General features: G+C 42.9%; 1 protein-coding gene across 1 annotated transcript in view; it reads right to left on the bottom strand.

Annotated features, from left to right (window-relative positions):
- The window catches only part of LOC110522698 (uncharacterized), a 33,999-nt gene that overhangs the window by 2,502 nt on the left and 10,359 nt on the right, over positions 1-21,138 (bottom strand). The window contains exons 12-39 of the mRNA XM_090230998.1: positions 20,563-20,700; positions 20,199-20,363; positions 19,910-20,004; positions 19,614-19,740; positions 17,892-18,147; positions 17,620-17,675; positions 17,331-17,422; positions 17,095-17,246; positions 16,709-16,847; positions 16,408-16,518; positions 15,581-15,760; positions 15,189-15,428; positions 14,756-14,912; positions 14,247-14,375; positions 7,670-14,085; positions 7,314-7,488; positions 6,841-7,088; positions 6,259-6,442; positions 5,559-5,772; positions 4,484-4,659; positions 3,281-3,350; positions 2,998-3,098; positions 2,832-2,863; positions 2,386-2,563; positions 2,009-2,113; positions 1,382-1,422; positions 544-666; positions 68-172 (exon numbers count right to left, since the gene is read on the bottom strand). Of these exons, the coding sequence (XP_090087124.1) occupies positions 68-172; positions 544-666; positions 1,382-1,422; positions 2,009-2,113; positions 2,386-2,563; positions 2,832-2,863; positions 2,998-3,098; positions 3,281-3,350; positions 4,484-4,659; positions 5,559-5,772; positions 6,259-6,442; positions 6,841-7,088; positions 7,314-7,488; positions 7,670-14,085; positions 14,247-14,375; positions 14,756-14,912; positions 15,189-15,428; positions 15,581-15,760; positions 16,408-16,518; positions 16,709-16,847; positions 17,095-17,246; positions 17,331-17,422; positions 17,620-17,675; positions 17,892-18,147; positions 19,614-19,740; positions 19,910-20,004; positions 20,199-20,363; positions 20,563-20,700 (10,205 nt within the window). The remainder of the gene's footprint in view (positions 1-67; positions 173-543; positions 667-1,381; positions 1,423-2,008; positions 2,114-2,385; positions 2,564-2,831; positions 2,864-2,997; positions 3,099-3,280; positions 3,351-4,483; positions 4,660-5,558; positions 5,773-6,258; positions 6,443-6,840; positions 7,089-7,313; positions 7,489-7,669; positions 14,086-14,246; positions 14,376-14,755; positions 14,913-15,188; positions 15,429-15,580; positions 15,761-16,407; positions 16,519-16,708; positions 16,848-17,094; positions 17,247-17,330; positions 17,423-17,619; positions 17,676-17,891; positions 18,148-19,613; positions 19,741-19,909; positions 20,005-20,198; positions 20,364-20,562; positions 20,701-21,138) is intronic.

Genomic DNA, 21,138 nt, shown 5'->3' with positions numbered 1-21,138 from the left:
TAACAGAGACTTACTTACTACTTCTTAGTTAATCTGTGACAGTTAAACTGACAGAAACGGTACCTACCTTCAACAACTGCATGGTCCCATTGATCTGGAGGACACAGTGGGTCTGAACACATTTACCACAGCAGTCATCTGAGGAGTAGTCTGGCTCCTGGTACTCATATCCCTGCAGGAGAAGAGGAACACATGAGTGACTTGCTGCAACACCTAAAAAAGAATGATGATGATGATAATACACGTTATTAAAGTGTGAATACAACCGATTGCCTTCCCAGGAGACTCTATAGAATAGAAGAACTCAAGAACAGATGTCTCACCACCAATTGAGAATTATTTTTAAAAGCAAGGACTGGGCTTAATCTGTCGGCAGTTCTGAATCAGACAAGGTTTACTTACTTACTTCATCTGGGTCTAGGAAACCAGCCGATTAAAGTATAAAAACTCATTGACTGAATACATTTAAGCTACTCAATGGTATTTCAACTTTTGGTAAATATTTGAAATGTGAGCAGACACGGCAGCTGTACCAGTTGTTACCTTTTCACAATCTTCGTCACATTGCATGAATCCACAGTCAATTTGGTAATGACCAGACTTGGGGTCCACTTTGTTGGTGCAGGTGCACTCCTGGCACTCTGATCCCGGTACTTTAGAATTGGGCTAGAAGAACAAGTAACTCATTACATTACACATTACTTCAGGGGAACCAGGATACCCACTGTCTCTAACACAGGGGAACCAGGATACCCACTGTCTCTAACACAGGGGAACCAGGATACCCACTGTCTCTAACACAGGGGAACCAGGATACCCACTGTCTCTAACAGAGTGGAACCAGGATACCCACTGTCTCTGACACAGGGGAACCAGGATACCCACTGTCTCTAACACAGGGGAACCAGGATACCCACTGTCTCTGACAGAGTGGAACCAGGATACCCACTGTCTCTGACACAGGGGAACCAGGATACCCACTGTCTCTGACACAGGGGAACCAGGATACCCACTGTCTCTGACACAGGGGAACCAGGATACCCACTGTCTCTAACAGAGTGGAACCAGGATACCCACTGTATCTGACAGAGTGGATCCAGGATACCCACCGTCTCTAACACGGGAACCAGGATACCCACTGTCTCTAACAGAGTGGAACCAGGATACCCACTGTATCTGACAGAGTGGATCCAGGATACCCACTGTCTCTAACACAGGGGAACCAGGATACCCACTCTCTCCGACACTATTTGACATGAACCCTTATAGAGTATGAGACTTACTGTACACATACTGCAATATATTAAAACAAGTATATACCAACAGTGTTTATTTATGTAATGAACATTTCAGATGAGAGAGCAGAATAGTTTGTCATTACCAGGTATTCAACGCCTTTGTGAAGACAAACTCTTTTAGGCTCTGAAAGAGACAAGAGACACAAACAACCAATTGAGAGAGAGACACAGACAACCAATCCATGGGACTGTCTAAAAGAACAGGTATTATCTCAGCAATACAAACACAGGAATACTAGATAGTCTAGATATAATTAAAGAGACCATACCACATGTAGATAGTCTAGATAGTATAGATCTAGTTAAAGAGACCATACCACATGTAGATAGTGTAGATAGTATAGATCTAGGTAAAGAGACCATACCACATGTAGATAGTGTAGATAGTCTAGATCTAGGTAAAGAGACCATACCACATGCAGATAGTGTAGATAGTCTAGATCTAGGTAAAGAGACCATACCACATGTAGATAGTCTAGATAGTATAGATCTAGGTAAAGAGACCATACCATATGTAGATAGTCTAGATAGTCTAGATAGTATAGATCTAGGTAAAGAGACATTACCACATGTAAATAGTCTAGATAGTATAGATCTAGGTAAAGAAACTTTACCACATGTAAACAGTCCAGATAGTATAGATCTAGGTAAAGAGACTTTACCACATGTAAATAGTCTAGATAGTATAGATCTAGGTAAAGAGACCATACCACATGTGTGCTCTGGACAGCATTTTCCCTCAGGGACTGAAACCACTGGCACGAACCCAATAGGACAGTTCATGTTGGTAGGTGGGCAAGTGCTGCTGTCACAACCTAAGAGGGGAAACAATAGCAGAGTATGGACATAATAATATGAGCTGATTCATGTCTTCACTATGTGTGTGTTTTCAACACGACGGAGCTGAGCCCAGCTGTACGGCACTGGCCTGGTTACACATCAACCCTAGATCCTGGACCCGTGCTGGAAAGGACAATGTGAAAAGAACATATCCAAGCCAGCACAGTACGGTTCAGGTCGGCAACAATACTGTTGAAATAGATCTGAGTATAATATGTAGGGTAAAAAAGTGTTGTGAGATCCTTACGGCAGGCGAGGTTGGAGCAGCATGGATCGGATGGATCGGTTTGGTTGACATATACAAAGCCTGGTCCAGTGCATATCTCTATTGGTGGTTTGGAGCAGACCTTGGGTTTACAGTTCACAGTCTTGGTGGACTCCAAACAAATGCAGTCCTGGCACTTATACTCAAACCTCTCGTTGAACTGTGATGAGATACAACAAGAGTGAGTGTGGTTCTATCAATGGGTTTGGTCAAATGTAGTGCACTAAATAGGACATAGGGGGCTAAATATAGGGCATAAGGGGGCCATTTGGAATTAAGACAATGTGGATAATACTGTGTGGACGCTGTAAGTAGGTCCTCATATAAACCTCTGGCATCATCCATGACAGAGCCAGTGGACTAGATAACAGTCTATATTAATTAGTCAAATAAATAACGATGAATCAAATCCAAAAGGCCTAACGTACCTCTCGTGGAACTCCTTCAGGGTCAATGCATCCTTCAAAAACACAAACACCACCATTTAGTAGAACATTCATAGACCTCAAACATCCTTGGAAAGGTTATGTCCTAACCATCTTCTCTGTGTCGTCAACATGAAATGGACCAATGGCAGTAACTGGGAACACTCACCACACTTATCAACACAGATCCCCGAGTCCTTGTTGAAGAGTTTCATCCCATCAGGACAGAAGCAGCCTTCTGTGGTGAAGTTCATCCTAGACTCGTCTGGACTGTAGAACACAACATTACAGTGACAACTCCTATTTCCTATGTACAGCAACTCTATATTTAACTGTAGGTAGGTATTTTCTCTCTGTCTTATTTGACAGTCATAACGTTGTCTACCTCAGTTAACATAAAACATGAAAGCAAGGATGTTTTTGCGCTAGACAATCTTTAAATAGAAACCTACTTGTCATCACAGGTTGGCTGTTCTGCAGGACCGCAGGGCTTGTAGACTTTGTCAGCCGGACAGTCGCTGGCTGTTGAAGAAAGACACAACTCAGTCTATAGTGACACCCGAACCCCCTGTCTCAGTCTCCAGTATATATACTGCAATAGTCTATGTGCCGGGGGGCTAGGTTCAGACTGTCCTATCTGGTATAATTCTCCTGTCATCTCTGGTGTCCTGTGTGATCTTAAGTATGCTACCCCTAATTCTTCTCTCCCTTTCTCTCTCTCCCTTCACAGAGGACCTGAGTCCAAGGACCATGCCTCAGGACTATCTGGCCTGACGACTCCTGGCTGTGTCTGTCCCCAGTCAACCTGGTCGTAATGCTGATCCAATTTCTGCTGTTGTGACTGCATCTATGGAACCCTGTACTGTTCAACGGATGTGCTGTTTCGACCCTCTCTCTCTCTCTCTCTCTCTCTCTCTTTCTCTCTCTTTCTCTCTCTCTCTCTGTCTCTCTCTCTCTCTCTCTCGCTCTCTCTCTCTCTCTCTCTCTCTCTCTCTCTCTCTCTCTCTTTCTCTCTCTTTCTCTCTCTCTCTCTCTCTACCAAACTTGCTGCTGAACGGTCTGGCCTTAATGGCCATGTACTCTTACAATCTCCGCCAAGCACAGCCATCAGAGCCTGGTTCCTCTCTAGGCTTCTTCCTAGGTTCCTGCCTTTCTAAAGAGTTTTTCCATGCCACCGTGCTTCTACATCTGTATTGCTTGCTGTTTGGGGTTTTAGGCTGGGTTTCTGTATAAACACTTTGAGACAACTGCTGATGTAAAAAGTGTTATCACAATGGAAAAATGTTCTGACTACAGTCATCATTTACAATCAGTTGATTGTAGGACTGAAGCCCGATACTATATTACACAATACAAAGGGGAACCAGACAAGGATGTCCACTATCTCCATCATTTATCACTTCAAATACAAAAATGCACTAATCTAATATTTACAAATAGAAACCCCCCTCCTCTATTGTGTGTTCATCTACAACACATACTAAGTTGTGTTAGTATAGTATTGTTCCTGGTCTCATCTACACAGTTCCTTGTTCCTGGTCTTCTACACAGTACTTCATATCTCTTCAATGGTGGACTTATTTATCTATCCTTATCAGGTGAGTCTTATTTAACCTGGTGAGTCAGGATGTTTTCAACGAGTACAGTAAGCCTACCACAGAGCTCGGTGTGGTTTCTCCAGTAGATGCATACTCCAAACTGGGCACAGGCAGCAGCGTATGTCTGCAGACTGGTGCACTCCACCGCTGGGTTGGACACGTGGCAGCTGTCATAGACACAGCCCTTGTAGAAGTTGTCAGGTGAGACAAATGGATGACAGGCTGCAAAAATGCTGTGGATTGAAAACCAGAGATGAAAGAATATGAGAAACAGACCTTCCAAATACACTGTAAGATTCATATTGGTTTCTGTCAGACACAGAACACACCTTTGTGTGTAGGTTAGGGGTATAGAGCTACATCATTGCATGTGAGAATTTAGTCTGTGATAAGTTAGATTGTTGATAGTTACAACAGGTTTTATAACTTTACTCAGACTCCTGACAGACTGTTTAATGGAGTAGCTGGCACTCCTGACAGACTGTTCAATGGAGTAGCTAGCCCCTCAGGACAGACTGTTCAATGGAGAATCTGGCCACTCCTGACAGACTGTTTAATGGAGTAGCTGGCCACTCCTGGCAGACTGTTCAATGGAGTAGCTGGCCACTCCTGACAGACTGTTTAATGGAATAGCTGGCCACTCCTGACAGACTGTTTAACGGAGTAGCTGGCCACTCCTGGCAGACTGTTCAATGGAGTAGCTGGCCACTCCTGACAGACTGTTTAATGGAGTAGCTGGCCACTCCTGACAGACTGTTCAACGGAGTAGCTGGCCACTCCTGGCAGACTGTTCAACGGAGTAGCTGGCCACTCCTGGCAGACTGTTCAATGGAGTAGCTGGCAATTTTCCCACATAGCATTTGTGTAATTTAAATCACCCTAAGCATGACATTTTATTAGAGAACTTGTACAGTGCCTTTACGAAGGTGGACCTGTCCTTCAGGAGATCACAGTGCCTTTAGGGAGGTGGACCTGTCCTTCAGGAGATCACAGTGCCTTTAGGGAGGTGGACCTGTCCTTCAGGAGATCACAGTGCCTTTATGTAGGTTTACCTGTCCTTCAGGAGATCACAGTGCCTTTAGGGAGGTGGACCTGTCCTTCAGGAGATCACAATGCCTTTAGGGAGGTTTACCTGTCTTTCAGGAGATCACAGACAGAGGAGTCTGGCTTGCATGGCTTCTGTGTGGGTTCAGGGAGAGGAGAGTTGGTGGGGATTCCAGGTGGCACATGGCATTCAGGTTGGTAGAGGTCCTTGGCTGGCCAGTAGTCTGCCATCACAGCACAGTTCTCCACCAGCTGTCCTCCAGGCAACATGCAGTCATCAGCCTTGTTGTTGCTACATGTTCCTGGAAGAGATGCATACAGTTCAGGTTCAAGTCGTTTATTTTGCCATTTGCAGCTATTAAAAGTAATACATACATTGGACATCTTTGTTGGAGCTCTCTCACATTTAGTACAGCACATACAGTAACAATATCAGACACAGACATCAGACAGGAAAGCCCAAACCATTGTTTGCTAGCCTGGTCCCTGATCAGTTTGTGCTGTCTTGCCAAACCCTATGGTTCGATATCTGACAACAACCCATAGGGTTTTGGTAAAAAGAACCCAAACAGATCTGGGACCAGGCTAGTTGTTCACCTCCAACCTTGGATAAATAATTTCCATCAATTCAAAGACTTCTCCATTATGCTTTCTCACACCATACTCAGAATACCAAGTGACTGCTCTCTGTTTAAGTTCAGTGATTCACAATAATTTCTCAGCTCGTATGTTTAAATGCCCAAGATACATAGTTTGAGGACAACAAATGAATGAAACTAAGTCCTTACCACAATGACCCTGTGTATTGTTGCCAAAGTGTTGCCAAGGAAGGTTGACGCTGAAGCCAGTGACTCCAAAGGTAACTACCACCTGGAGGTGTGCTATCTCCAAGACCATGTTGATACCAGAGTTCATCACCTTCACACCGTGCCGCGTGAAGGGTAGTCTCAGGGAAACTCCATCAATAAGAGCCTGAAAGACAGATGGCAGGGAGAGAGGGATGAAAGACAGATGGACGAAAGGGGGGGGATAGAAAAGGATAGGAAAAAGGGATGGAAGAGAGAGAGCTCAATCTTCAGGATCTCTTAAAGAAAATGGAAGGTGACCGCAATACTTACAAATATCATGACATTACAGGTTGAATTAAGTTGATGGAGAACATCAAATTCATATGTTGTATCAATGAAAGCTACGGATGTTGAGAACTAATGCACAATTCAGTACAGAGAATGAAATAATGGAAGAGAATTGTCTTTCATTTTCACATAAATAATTTCTCAGTCCTTTAGGCCCCAAATCCACCCATTCAACATATGTATGGCCTGAATTGCGTATATTGATTTCTGAGCCAGTTTATCCACTTAAGTTACCTCCAACTGAGCAGCTCCAATGAGGTTGTGATTCTTCAGTGTTATAACTGTTGAGCGGTAGGACACGATGATGGATCGAGGACAAGACACGTCCTCGGTGGGATCACAGTTGACATTGTCGATGTAGATCTTGAAGTGGTGACGCGGCAACATCTCCTCCATCAGCACATAGGTACAGTTCCCTTGGAAGCTGTAGAAGAGCCCGTCGAAGGTGATGTAATGGGGGTCTCCCCAACCCTCACAGACGCCTGTCATGAAAATAAACACGGTTATAAAGCAGACAGACATTACGATCCTCTGTCAAATGATTTTTTTTTTAAATGTATGAAGTAATATTTATATTGAGTATTTATATTGAGTATTATTCCAAACGTTAGTGATAAGGACGTGTATGTTATTAGTTACAGAAACTGGACATGGCCATCTACCTTCCTGACCAGGTCAGAGGAGAAGAAGAAGCTTTCACAACTCACAGTCACACACGAATCGTTGGCAGCAGTAGAACTCATCCCATTGTAGCACTGGTTTCTTGCCATTGGTACATGTGATTGGCTCAGGCTCTGGGCATTCATACGGAATTATCTCAATGGTGTTGTTTTCAATGCATCTGGCCAAAGTGCAGTTGCAGAGCCAGAAAGTTTCATTTTGCTGATATTTTAGAGAGAAAAGAAAATTGCACGTCATCAGAGAGCTTTCACAATTCACACAGGAATCAATTAATAAGTCTCTGAAATGACTTTTCGACCTCGTTGACATCAAATGTTGGCCATGTGTTATCGACGTTAAGGGAGCCCAGTTGATTATGTGATAGTTATATTGAGGTACTTACCACTTTGTCCCACTCAGGACAAGTGATTGGTGGAGGGGTTGGTGACCCAGTTGTGGTTGGTATTGAACTGACTTGATGTTCTGGTGTTATTGGAGGACCAGTGACAACCGATTCATGGGTTGTTGGTGATGTGGTTGTCATTGGAGTTGTGGCTTCTGTTGTAGTTGGTGGTTTAGGTGTTGTTGTAGGAGCTTTAGTGGTTGTGGTGTCTATGACAGGGGTGGTTGTGGTTGGTTTTTCAGTTGTCCTGGGGGTTGTGGTTGATTCTTCTGTTGTCGTTGGGGTTGTGGTTGGTTCTTCTGTTGTCGTTGGGGTTGTGGTTGGTTTTTCAGTTGTCCTGGGGGTTGTGGTTAATTCTTCTGTTGTCGTTGGGGTTGTGGTTAGAGTTATGGCTTCCGTTGTAGTTGGTGGTTTAGGTGTGGTTGTTGTTGGTGGTAATGGTGTGGTAGTTGGTGGTGTTGTTGTTGTTGTTGGTGGTGGTGTGGTTGTTGGTGGTGTTGTTGTTGTTGGTGGTGGTGGTGTGGTTGATGTTGTAGTTGGTGTTGTTGTTGCTGTGGTAGTTGTTGGTGGTAATGGTGTTGTTGTTGTTGTTGGTGGATGTGGTATTGGTGTTGTTGTTGTTGGTGGTACTGGTGTTGTTGTTGTTGGTGTGGTTGTTGTTGTTGGTGGTACTGTTGTTGTTGTTTTTGGTGGTTGTGGTATTGGTGTTGTTGTTGGTGGTGGTACTGGTGTTGTTGTTGGTGTGGTTGTTGTTGTTGGTGGTACTGGTGTTGTTGTTGTTGGTGGTTGTGGTATTGTTGTTGTTGTTGTTGGTGGTACTGGTGTTGTTGTTGGTGTGGTTGTTGTTGTTGGTGGTACTTTTGTTGTTGTTGGTGTGGTTGTTGTTGTTGGTGGTACTGGTGTTGTTGTTGTTGGTGGATGTGGTATTGGTGTTGTTGTTGTTGGTGGTACTGGTGTTGTTGTTGTTGGTGGTTGTGGTATTGGTGTTGTTGTTGGTGGTGGTACTGGTGTTGTTGTTGGTGTGGTTGTTGTTGTTGGTGGTACTGGTGTTGTTGTTGTTGGTGGACGTGGTATTGGTGTTGTTGTTGTTGTTGGTACTGGTGTTGTTGTTGTTGGTGTGGTTGTTGTTGTTGGTGGTACTGGTGTTGTTGTTGTTGGTGGATGTGGTATTGGTGTTGTTGTTGTTGGTGGTACTGGTGTTGTTGTTGTTGGTGTGGTTGTTGTTGTTGGTGGTACTGGTGTTGTTGTTGTTGGTGGTTGTGGTATTGGTGTTGTTGTTGTTGGTGGTACTGGTGTTGGTGTTGTTGTTGTTGTTGGTGGTACTGGTGTTGTTGGTGTGGTTGTTGTTGTTGGTGGTACTGGTGTTGTTGTTGTTGGTGGATGTGGTATTGGTGTTGTTGTTGTTGGTGGTGCTGTTGTTGTTGGTGGCGGTATTGGTGTGGTTGTTGTTGGTGGTATTGGTGTTGTTGTTGTTGGTGGTATTGGTGTTGTTGTTGTTGGTGGTATTGGTGTTGTTGATGGTGTTGGTGGTATTTGTGTTGTTGTTGTTGGTGGTACTGGTGTTGTTGTTGTTGGTGGTTGTGGTATTGGTGTTGTTGTTGGTGGTGGTACTGGTGTTGTTGTTGGTGTGGTTGTTGTTGTTGGTGGTACTGGTGTTGTTGTTGTTGGTGGATGTGGTATTGGTGTTGTTGTTGTTGTTGGTACTGGTGTTGTTGTTGTTGGTGTGGTTGTTGTTGTTGGTGGTACTGGTGTTGTTGTTGTTGGTGGTACTGGTGTTGTTGTTGTTGGTGTGGTTGTTGTTGTTGGTGGTACTGGTGTTGTTGTTGTTGGTGGTTGTGGTATTGGTGTTGTTGTTGTTGGTGGTACTGGTGTTGTTGGTGGTACTGGTGTTGTTGGTGTGGTTGTTGTTGTTGGTGGTACTGGTGTTGTTGTTGTTGGTGGATGTGGTATTGGTGTTGTTGTTGTTGGTGGTGCTGTTGTTGTTGGTGGTGGTATTGGTGTGGTTGTTGTTGGTGGTATTGGTGTTGTTGTTGGTGGTGGTATTGGTGTTGTTGTTGTTGGTGGTATTGGTGTTGTTGATGGTGTTGGTGGTATTTGTGTTGTTGTTGTTGGTGGTACTGGTGTTGTTGTTGTTGGTGGTTGTGGTATTGGTGTTGTTGTTGGTGGTGGTACTGGTGTTGTTGTTGGTGTGGTTGTTGTTGTTGGTGGTACTGGTGTTGTTGTTGGTGGATGTGGTATTGGTGTTGTTGTTGTTGTTGGTACTGGTGTTGTTGTTGTTGGTGTGGTTGTTGTTGTTGGTGGTACTGGTGTTGTTGTTGTTGGTGGTACTGGTGTTGTTGTTGTTGGTGTGGTTGTTGTTGTTGGTGGTACTGGTGTTGTTGTTGTTGGTGGTTGTGGTATTGGTGTTGTTGTTGTTGGTGGTACTGGTGTTGTTGTTGTTGTTGGTGGTACTGGTGTTGTTGGTGTGGTTGTTGTTGTTGGTGGTACTGGTGTTGTTGTTGTTGGTGGATGTGGTATTGGTGTTGTTGTTGTTGGTGGTGCTGTTGTTGTTGGTGGTGGTATTGGTGTGGTTGTTGTTGGTGGTATTGGTGTTGTTGTTGGTGGTGGTATTGGTGTTGTTGTTGTTGGTGGTATTGGTGTTGTTGATGGTGTTGGTGGTATTTGTGTTGTTGTTGTTGGTGGTACTGGTGTTGTTGTTGTTGGTGGTTGTGGTATTGGTGTTGTTGTTGGTGGTGGTACTGGTGTTGTTGTTGGTGTGGTTGTTGTTGTTGGTGGTACTGGTGTTGTTGTTGGTGGATGTGGTATTGGTGTTGTTGTTGTTGTTGGTACTGGTGTTGTTGTTGTTGGTGTGGTTGTTGTTGTTGGTGGTACTGGTGTTGTTGTTGTTGGTGGTTGTGGTATTGGTGTTGTTTTTGTTGGTGGTACTGGTGTTGTTGTTGTTGTTGGTGGTACTGGTGTTGTTGGTGTGGTTGTTGTTGTTGGTGGCACTGGTGTTGTTGTTGTTGGTGGATGTGGTATTGGTGTTGTTGTTGTTGGTGGTATTGGTGTTGTTGTTGGTGGTATTGGTGTGGTTGTTTTTGGTGGTATTGGTGTGGTTGTTGTTGTTGCTGTTGTTGTTGGTGTTGTTGTTGATGGTGTTGGTGGTGTTGTTGTTGTTGGTGGTGTTGTTGTTGTCGTTGTTGGTATTGGTGTTGTTATTGGTATTGGTGTTGTTGATGGTGTTGGTGGTATTGGTGTTGTTGTTGTTGATTGTATTGGTGTGGTTGTTGTTGTTGTTGGTGGTTTTGGTGTGGTAGTTGTTGGTGGTGAAGGTGCTGTTGTTGTTGTTGTTGATGTTAGTGTTGTTGTTGGTTTTGGTGATGTTGTTGATAAACATTCAACGCAACAGAGGACTCTAATCTTATAGTTAAAGCACTTAAATGGTCTCTGAGTTTGTTTATTTTCTTCACATATTAACCCGAAGTCAACATCGCACTCCACAACTTGGCCTGTCGAAGCTACATAGTCCTCTAAGCTTGTATTTGGATAGTCTGTAGCGACACATTCAATATCCTGTGGATCTTTACACACTTCTTTTCCACTCTGCGTGATATTCCAATACGTTTCCCAGTCACTCTTGTCTTTATCATCATCTTCATCATACCATTCTGACCACTCACAGGTAGGAATACAAGGAGTAGTTGTTGGCTCTGGTGTCTGGGGGGTAGTTGTTGGTGGTATTGGTGTGGTTGTTGTTGGTGGAATTGGTGTGGTTGTTGGTGTTTGTGTGGTTGTTGTTGGTGGTATTGATGTTGTTGTTGTTGGTATTGGTGTGGTTGTTGTTGTTGGTATTGGTGTAGTTGTTGTTGGTGGTATTGGTGTGGTTGTTGTTGGTGGTGTTGTTGTTGGTGTTGTTGTTGTTGGTGTTGTTGTTGGTGGTTTTGGTGTTGTTGTTGTTGGTATTGGTGTTGTTGATGGTGTTGGTGGTATTGGTGTTGTTGTTGTTGGTGGTATTGGTGTGGTTGTTGTTGTTGGTGTTGTTGTTGGTGGTATTGGTGTTGTTATTGGTATTGGTGTTGTTGATGGTGTTGGTGGTATTGGTGTTGTTGTTGTTGGTGGTATTGGTGTGGTTGTTGTTGTTGGTGTTGTTGTTGTTGTTGTTGATGGTGTTGGTGGTGTTGTTGGTGATGTTGATGGTGTTGGTGTTGTTGTTGTTGTTGGTGGTGGTGTTGTTGATGTTGATATTGGTGTTGTTGTTGTTGGTGGTATTGGTGTTGTTGTTGTTGTTGTTGGTGGTATTGGTGTTGTTGTTGTTGGTGGTGTTGTTGTTGGTGTTGTTGTTGGTGGTATTGGTGTTGTTGTTGTTGTTGGTGTTGTTGATGGTGTTGGTGGTATTGGTGTGGTTGTTGTTGGTGGTATTGGTGTTGTTGTTGGTGGTGGTATTGGTGTGGTTGTTGTTGGTGGTATTGGTGTGGTTGTTGTTGGTGGTGTTGTTGTTGGTGTTGTTGTTGGTGGTATTGGTGTTGTTGTTGTTGTTGGTATTGGTGTTGTTGATGGTGTTTGTGGTATTGGTGTTGTTGTTGTTGTTGGTACTGGTGTGGTTGTTATTGTTGGTGTTGTTGTTGTTGTTGATGGTGTTGGTGGTGTTGTTGTTGTTGTTGATGGTGTTGGTGGTGTTGTTGTTGTTGATGATGTTGTTGTTGTTGATGGTGTTGGTGGTGTGGTTGTTATTGTTGGTGTTGTTGATGTTGCTATTGGTGTTGTTGTTGGTGGTATTGGTGTTGTTGTTGTTGGTGGTATTGGTGTTGTTGATGGTGTTGGTAGTATTGGTGTTGTTGTTGTTGTTGTTATTGGTGTGGTTGTTGGTGTTGTTGTTGTTGTTGTTGTTGGTATTGGTGTTGTTGATGTTGATGGTGTTGGTGGAGCTGTTGTTGTTGTTGTTGTTGGTGGTGTTGTTGTTGGTGGTATTGGTGTTGTTGTTGTTGGTGGAATTGGTGTGGTTGTTGGTGTTGTTGATGTTGTTGTTGGTGTTGTTGTTGGTGGTGGAATTGGTGTTGTTGATGGTGTTGGTGGTATTGGTGTTGTTGTTGTTGGTGGAATTGGAGTTGTTGTTGTTGGTGTGGTTGTTGGTGGTATTGGTGTTGTTGTTGTTGTTGGTATTAGTTTTGTTGTTGTTGGTGGTGTTGTTGTTGGTGGTGTTGTTGTTGTCGTTGTTGGTATTGGTGTTGTTGTTGTTGGTATTGCTGTTGTTGTTGTTGGTTGTATTGGTGTGGTTGTTGTTGGTGGCGTTGGTGTGGTAGTTGTTGGTGGTGACGGTGCTCTTGTTATTGTTGTTGATGTTAGTGTTGTTGTTGGTTTTGGTGATGTTGTTGATAAACATTCAACGCAACAGAGGACTCTAATCTTATAGTTAAAGCACTTAAATGGTCTCTGAGTTTGTTTATTTTCTTCACATATTAACCCGAAGTCAACATCGCACTCCACAACTTGGCCTGTCGAAGCTACATAGTCCTCTAAGCTTGTATTTGGATAGTCTGTAGCTACACATTCAATATCTTGTGGATCTTTACACACTTCTTTTCCACTCTGCGTGATATTCCAATACGTTTCCCAGTCACTCTTATCTTTATCATCATCTTCATCATACCATTCTGACCACTCACAGGTAGGAATACAAGGAGTAGTTGTTGGCTCTGGTGTCTGGGGGGTAGTTGTTGGTGGTATTGGTGTGGTTGTTGTTGGTGGAATTGGTGTGGTTGTTGGTGTTTGTGGTATTGATGTGGTTGTTGTTGTTGTTGTTGGTGTTGTTGTTGTTGGTATTGTTGTGGTTGTTGTTGTTGTTGGTATTGGTGTTGTTGTTGTTGTTGGTATTGGTGTGGTTGTTGTTGGTGTTGTTGTTGTTGTTGTTGTTGTTGGTATTGGTGTTGTTGTTGTTGTTGGTATTGGTGTGGTTGTTGTTGTTGGTGGTGTTGTTGTTGGTGGTATTGTTGTTGTTGTTGGTATTGTTGTGGTTGTTGTTGGTGGTAATGGTGTTGTTGTTGTTGGTGTATGTGTGGTTGTTGTTGGTATTTGTGTTGTTGTTGTTGGTGGTATTGGAGATGTTGTTGTTGGTATTGGTGTTGTTGTTGTTGGTGGTATTGGTGTGGTTGTTGTTGGCTTTGGTGTGGTTGTTGTTGTTGGTGGCATTGGTGTTGTTGTTGTTGGTGGTGGTTGTATTGTTGTTGGTGGTGTTTGTGTTGTTGTTGGTGGCATTGGTGTTGTTGTTGGAGGTTCTGTTGTCAATGTGGTAGTTGTTGGTGTCCACGGTGTTGTTGTTGGTGTTGGTGTGGTTGCCTGGGGGGTTGTTGTTGATGGGCCTGTTGTTGGGCATTCCTCAACACACTCCCCGGTCTCTTCATCAAATATTGGCCTATCTGGAGGGCATTGTGGGTAACAACCTAAAAAGAAGACATTGTGATTTAGTTGTTTTGATTGAGTTATTATATATAATGAAGTTGAGGTTAAGAAAAACAAATTGATATTTTGCAAAGAAGGGCATGTGCATATGGAACTAACATGCAGGCTGATGCCAATCAAATCAAATAGCATGCTGCCTCACCTTCCAGATTGGGAAGAGGGTTGTCACAGGTCCCATTTAGATTCAGACAGGTCTTGAAGCAAGGTGTGTGGCAAGGGCTGTAATGCCATTCACATTCACCTGGATCGTTGTAGTAGTCACAGAACACAGCTACAAAAGGGAAGACGTACAGGGTCATACACTGAATACACATTGCCCTCAGCAAATGGCACCCTATTCCATATGAAGTGCATTACTTTTTATCAGAACCCTATGTACCCTGGTCAAAATCATCCACTGTAATGTTACACATTAAGATATCTATTTAAACCAACCAGCTAAAATATACTTTAGATCCACATCCTCACATTGTCACCATGTTTGGGTTCTTTCAACAGCATATTCATTTACTTAGCATTGTAAATTCTAATCAGTCAAATTACACCAGACATGCCAAATCATTTCAATGCCAAGCCTGACAGTCAAACAGTGGAAGTGTGTGACCTTTGGGACACAAGCATAATGAACCCCAAAAAATGTGTTGTACTTACGACAAATTTCTGGTGTTCGCCATGCAACACAGACTCCAGCTTCGGTGCAGGCCTGGGCGTAGGCTGCTACAGCTGTACAGAAACACTCACAGTCTCCGCCAGTATCACAGGCACAGGAGTCTTTCACACAGTTCTCAAAGTACAGACTAGGGTCTACCTGTAAAACACATACAGAGAGAACACACATGATGCACTAATACTGTATTATAATTTTTTTGGTTTCTTAGAGAATTATTCAAAACACATTTAACAACAGACATGTTCATGAATAAAATCATCGAGGATGACAAGAAAGTCAATGTTTAAAACGATTTGGGTGTATTTTTTGGTTCAGAAGTTTGACTGTCCACCATCCTATCAGTGTTCTGTCTGAACCTTTCACCTGGTTTCTAGTTGTACGGTTTATACATAGCAATCCGTTTCAGCACTGTACCTTCTTGTGACACAGTTGGAAAGTCTTTCCTGTGATGATGCTGCACTGCATCTTAGCCCAGTTGTGACGGTTGGGTCTGGCTCCACATGGGTCCACGTTGCTTTCTGCGTCGGGACAAGTGCTTGACACTTTCCAGCTGTTAGCAAACTCCACAGGGCTGCTGACTATCATCTGACCTTGTGTGGTGAAGTCATCTCTGCCTTCTCCATTATAGTTCCCACACAGGCCGCACACTGCTCCCTATAGACACATAGAAACGATAAGGCAAACACAGTGGAACTGTACCAAATCAATCACTGTTAGCAATACAAAATGCACTCTGATGTCTGATGTCTTGTTCATCTATTTCATCACAGGCTCTCTATGTGTTAACCCTTCAACACTAAACTTACACTATGCTGTGGCTCCAGGACGATGCGGACGGTAGTTTTGCGGTCCCACAGCACTGCGATCCCGATGTCTGACTCAACAATCAGGTACAGACCGACGGTCCTCACTCGGTACTGGATCTGAGAGCCCACTCCTAGGTCCACCACTTCATGGGTCCCCTTTGATAGTTTCAGCTCTGTTCTCTGTAAAGATAAGGATTTATCACTTCCTGTTCACAGATAATTAGGGCTGAAATGTTTTTTCCCCAAAATCCCAGTTTTTCCAGAAATCCTTGTTGGAGGATTCAAGGATTGCCTCCTTATTCCCTTATAATTTCCGAAAATTTGTAATTACGATTTCTGGAAAAACAGGGAATTTGGGGAAAGTTACCGGAATTTGACAGACAATACACTTTATAAAGCTTTATATGAAGAAAAAAAATGTCTTGAATGTCGTACTGATTTTTGCAGTTAGTGGCTATTTGGAAGAAAGTTTTACTTGCAATGATTGTGATGGTGATTTGACCTACTTTAGTTGAATTCACTAATTGTCCTGTCTCTCTGAATAAGTCGCTCTGAATAAGAGCATTTGCTAAATAATGCTAAATGATGTATTTTTTGTATGTATGAATGTCAAATGATCTCTCATTATGATCCAACGGGTATAGAGAGGAGAATGGCTCAATATAAAGCCTGGAGTGGAGTAAATGAAATGGTATCAAACACATCAAAACCAGTCATGCATTTCATGCCATTCAATTCATTCCGTTCCAGCCATTACTATGAGCCCATCCTTCCCATTGAAGGTGCCACCAGCCGCCTGTTGGAGTGTATCATTTGTCCAGTCTTACCCCCAGTTGAACCCTGACAGACTTGGAGCAAGTGGTGCCTGTGGTTCCACACGGTATGTTCTCTGTGATCACCATGAATTTGTCCTGGACAGGCCGGTTCCCACATTTGTTCTTAAAGAGAGACAGAGGGAGAGAGTACTTTAGAAACCAAATGAGACTTTTCCAATTTAAATGATTAGTTGGTAATATAGAAGACAGTAGCAGTACTATTATACAAACATATTTCTTTGTATAAAAACACATCACAATTGAATTGAAATGTATTGCATTGTATTGAAATGTCCTGATAAGCATTAATTACCTGGACAGCCACATAGCCACATTTTCCTTGGAAGCCATACGTGCGCTCATCAAAGGTTTTGTAATGGCCACTGCCGTAGATGGTACAGGTTCCTGGGCACTTCTTATCTGTGCACTTCCATTTCCCACTCTTACAGGTGCTACATGTGTACAGTATGAGAGACACTAAGTCAAAAATCCTCTTCAAATACAATCCTGATCACATTAGCTAGAGAGGATGAAGGAAGCCCTCATCTCGTGTCATGAAATCTCATTCCATTTCATTTTCATCTCCATTCCTTTTTATATGGTATTGTATCATATAACGTCATATCATACCGCATAACCTCACATTGTATCGTTTTTGATCAGAAAGTAACGTATAACCATAAAACCTCAATAACTCACCAAGTGTTACATCCGTTTGGGATCTGTTTTCCTGGGGCGTAGAGGAATCCGTCATGGCTGCATGGGCATTCATGTTTATTCACACACATGCCTTTCCCATCCTCCCACAGACTCGTGGGACACTTGCACCCAGACTCACACTCTGCGGCGAACTGTGGTCAAGGAGAGAGACGGGAATTAAATAAAGAAGTCAACCCTTAGGTCAGGTACTAGTGGAAGTCAACAAGTCAACTCACACAGTCCATGAAATCCGGGTTCCTACAGCTCCGTGTACACTGTACTCCCAGGTCATTGGAGCAGTTCAAGAACACCTTTGGCGACTGGCAGGCTGTAACAGAAGCAGTTTCATTATTATTACACAATAAGTTGTCAAATTAGTTTAAAACAGATTTAAGCCTAGTCCTGGACTCAAGTAATTGACATGATCTCTCATATAGTATTTGAACCCAAGTCTAGGTACAATACTGTATACATCAGAGGATTAATGGGATATGAATAGCAAGGGGACACAGAAAGGCTACTTACTACTCTCTGAACGCATCTTCCACGAACGGCAGTGAAGCTTCCCATTGTTGCAGACACTAGAAGAACACACATGATGTCAAGAGATATTTTAATATTGGAGTAACATTGCAGGACTGTGTACTTTTTATACTAGCAGGTAATATGACAAATTTGCTGCTTTGGTAGGTAGGTAAATTAGGTAAATAAGTAGATGGGTAGGTAGGTAGGTAGGTAGGTAAGTAGTCACTTAAATAGGTAGCTAGACACTTTATTAGATGGAAACAGTCTCTTACCAGTGTTCCTCCTGAATGTTGATGGACTTCCCAGGCTTGATGTGGACCCCGTTGTGGAAGCAGGGGCATTTGTCCATGGGTACACAGGTGCCCCTGTCATCCATGTAGAGTCCGTCCGGGCAAGAACAACCATCCACGGGGAGGAAGTCATTGGTACAACCCTGGCTTTTGCTGGCCAGGGAGCTACAGGTCAGTTGACATCTCTGGAGCTGGTCAGAGTAGGTCTGAGACGCTGGGCAGTTACCAATGTATTTGTCTGTTTGTAGGGAAATATGGAAAGTGTTGGATAAAGTTAAGATTGGCAGTGTTGGAAAACTTTACTAAAGGTTATTTTTTACTTCAGGAAGGAAGAGGATTAAGTAAGTAAGTGTTGTTAACCTGTTTGGGATAGGGGGCGGTATTTTCACGTCAGGATGAAAAGAGTGCCCAAATTAAACTGCTTGCTACCCAGGCCCAGAAGCTAGGATATGCATATAATTGGTTTCGGATAGAAAACACTCTAAAGTTTCTAAAACTGTTAAAATTACATCTGTGAGTATAACAGAACTTATTTGGCAGGCAAAACCCCAAGGACAAACCATCCAGGAATTTTGTTGTTGTTGAGGTGACCATGTTTTCAATTGGATTTCTATGGGAATCTACATTTCTGAGGGATCTGGTTGCAGTTCCAATGGCTTCCACTAGATGTCAACAGTCTTTAGAAATTGGTTGATGTTTTATTTTGAGTAATGAAGAAGTATGGCTGTTCAGAACGAGGGTCGAGTCTGGTATACAGTTGTGTTTGGGGAGCGCGACCTGGCGCTCGCTCCAATTGCATTTTTATCTGCTATTGAAAACGGTTTATTCCGTCTTAAATTTGATACATTTTTTACAGTATAAAGTCCCTAAAGTTGTATTGGGAAAGTTGTTTGAAATGTTTGGACCAGGATTACAGGTAACTTATTCGATAATGTGTAGTCATATTGGGCGAGTTGGAACTGGTGTTTTTCTGAATCAACGCGCAAAATAAATTGACATTTTGGAGAAATAACGACGGAATTAATAGAAAAAAAGGACCATTTGTGATGTTTATGGGACATATTGGAGTGCCAACAGAAGAAGATCTTCAAAGGTAAGGCATGAATTATATCGTTATTTCTGAGTTTCGCGCCTGGCGGGTTGAAATGTGACTGTCATGTGTTTGTTTGATGGGGTGCTGTCCTCAGATAATAGCATGGTTTGCTTTCGCCGTAAAGCCTTTTTGAAATCTGACACAGTGGCTGGATTAACAAGAAGTTCAACTTCAACTTGGTGTATTACCTTGTGATTGTATCAAAGTTAAATATTTATAATAATTTCTTTTGGATTTCGCGCTCTGCAATTTCACTGGATGTTGTCGAAACGTTCCGCTAGCGGAAGCCCCAGCCGTAACAGGTAAAAGTTGACATCACAATAAAATAAAAACTTTTACAAACATCCACAACCGTTTGACCGGGCATCGCAAGGGGAATTTGTCAGGGTTACCCCATGTCTCCCCTACTTTTTGCAATGGCAGTGGAATCCGCCAAGGTTGTCCCCTGTCTCTCATACTTTTAGCGATGGCAGTAGAACCATTTGCAGAATGCATATATTCTAATGAGAATATCAGTGAACCTTTCATTGATAGTCAGGAGAGGCCTATACTGTCATCTCCTTTCACCAATATACGACAAGACATAAATATGAGAAGTGTAAATCACTTACCACACACGTTCTCTCTCCAGCCCGACAGGACCACTCCCTTGGTAGCACAGTCTCGCACATAGGAGGAGAAGACGGCACACAGGCAGTCTTCACTCTTCTCACAGTTGCAGCTAGCGTACGTGCATCGCTGCAGAAAATATCAAGTTTAAGTAAATGTTCCATACGTAATAAATATAAAACAAATTTCATTGGCCATTCGCATGACAAACAGTATAACAAACAGTATAATTGTGAGCATTCCAAACCAGATGTAACTCAATGAAATGTAACAGTTACAGTTATAGATAATGTATTACCTTGTAGTAAAGCTCGGGGTCCACCATGGCATGGCACTTGGCAAAAGTGCTGTCAGAACTTCTTAGCATGGAGCACCAATGTTTAGCATAGTTCTCTGAGTAAACAGAACGTGGTAAGAGTTCAAATATGTCTGATACAGTATAAACTGCTGCTTCCTGCATCGATTTGAATCCAACGACATGATACTGCGGTTGTTGACATAAACTTTTATGAAATGCTTATGTTCTGCTTTTCATTGAGTTATGTAAGGGTTAACCTTCAATTAAAGAGTTAGTGAAGAGGGCTTACCATTCTCCACGCTGAGGGAGCAGGGGTCGTCCAGCCTCTCCTCTCTGTCTCTGCAGGTAGGATTAGCCTTCCAGGAGTTCCCAAATGAAGAGGCTGTTCCCTCCACCATACCCTGGGGGGTCTTCATGTCATCAGACAGAACCTTGTTGAAGTTCCCACACAGACCTAGAAGAAATAGAAACAGAAATCAACACCATATAAACCTACACCAAACAGAATTCAACACCATATAAACTTTCACGAAACAGAAATCAACACCATATAAACCTACACCCAACAAAAATCAACACCATATAAACTCCGTATATAACTGATATCTGCTCACCTTCAGAGCTATATGCCTACAGCTTGGGAGTTAACTTACCTTGTGTCTTGGTCTTGTAGCTCTCGTCCAGGGTGACATAGACCTGCATGATGGGGACCAGCTGGATCTGAACCTGCAGACCAAAGCTGGTCTGGAGCATCACGTGGAAGGACGATGGCTTGAACACACTGATGTCAGCTATGGGAAGAAAAACAAATAGACTAATGACAGATGGGAACAAGACTGAAAGAGTTCCTGCTGAGACAGAGGTTGTCCTAATATAGACACTGTACACTAATGTCAGCTTAGAACAAGACTGAAAGAGCTCCTGCTGAGACTGACGTTGTCCTAATATAGACACTGTACACTAATGTCAGTTGGGAACAGAAAGGGGGGTTTGGGGGTAATAATCATTCAATTAAATATGATTCATTTTTTATTTTAAAAAATCTATTTAACCTCTTAGAGCTCTAGGGGCGCTATTTCATTTTTGGATAAAAAACTTTCCCGTTTTAAGCGCGATATTTTGTCACGAAAAGATGCTCGACTATGCATATTCTTGACAGTTTTGGAAAGAAAACACTCTGAAGTTTCAGAATCTGCAAAGATTTTGTCTGTAAGTGCCCCAGAACTCAT

The sequence above is a fragment of the Oncorhynchus mykiss genome, chromosome 4 (genome assembly GCF_057628025.1).
Source record: "Oncorhynchus mykiss isolate SJ-2025 chromosome 4, ASM5762802v1, whole genome shotgun sequence".
In the NCBI taxonomy this organism is placed as follows: domain Eukaryota; kingdom Metazoa; phylum Chordata; class Actinopteri; order Salmoniformes; family Salmonidae; genus Oncorhynchus; species Oncorhynchus mykiss.
Note: the sequence above shows the minus strand (reverse complement) of the source record. Positions and strands in the feature narration are given on the sequence as shown.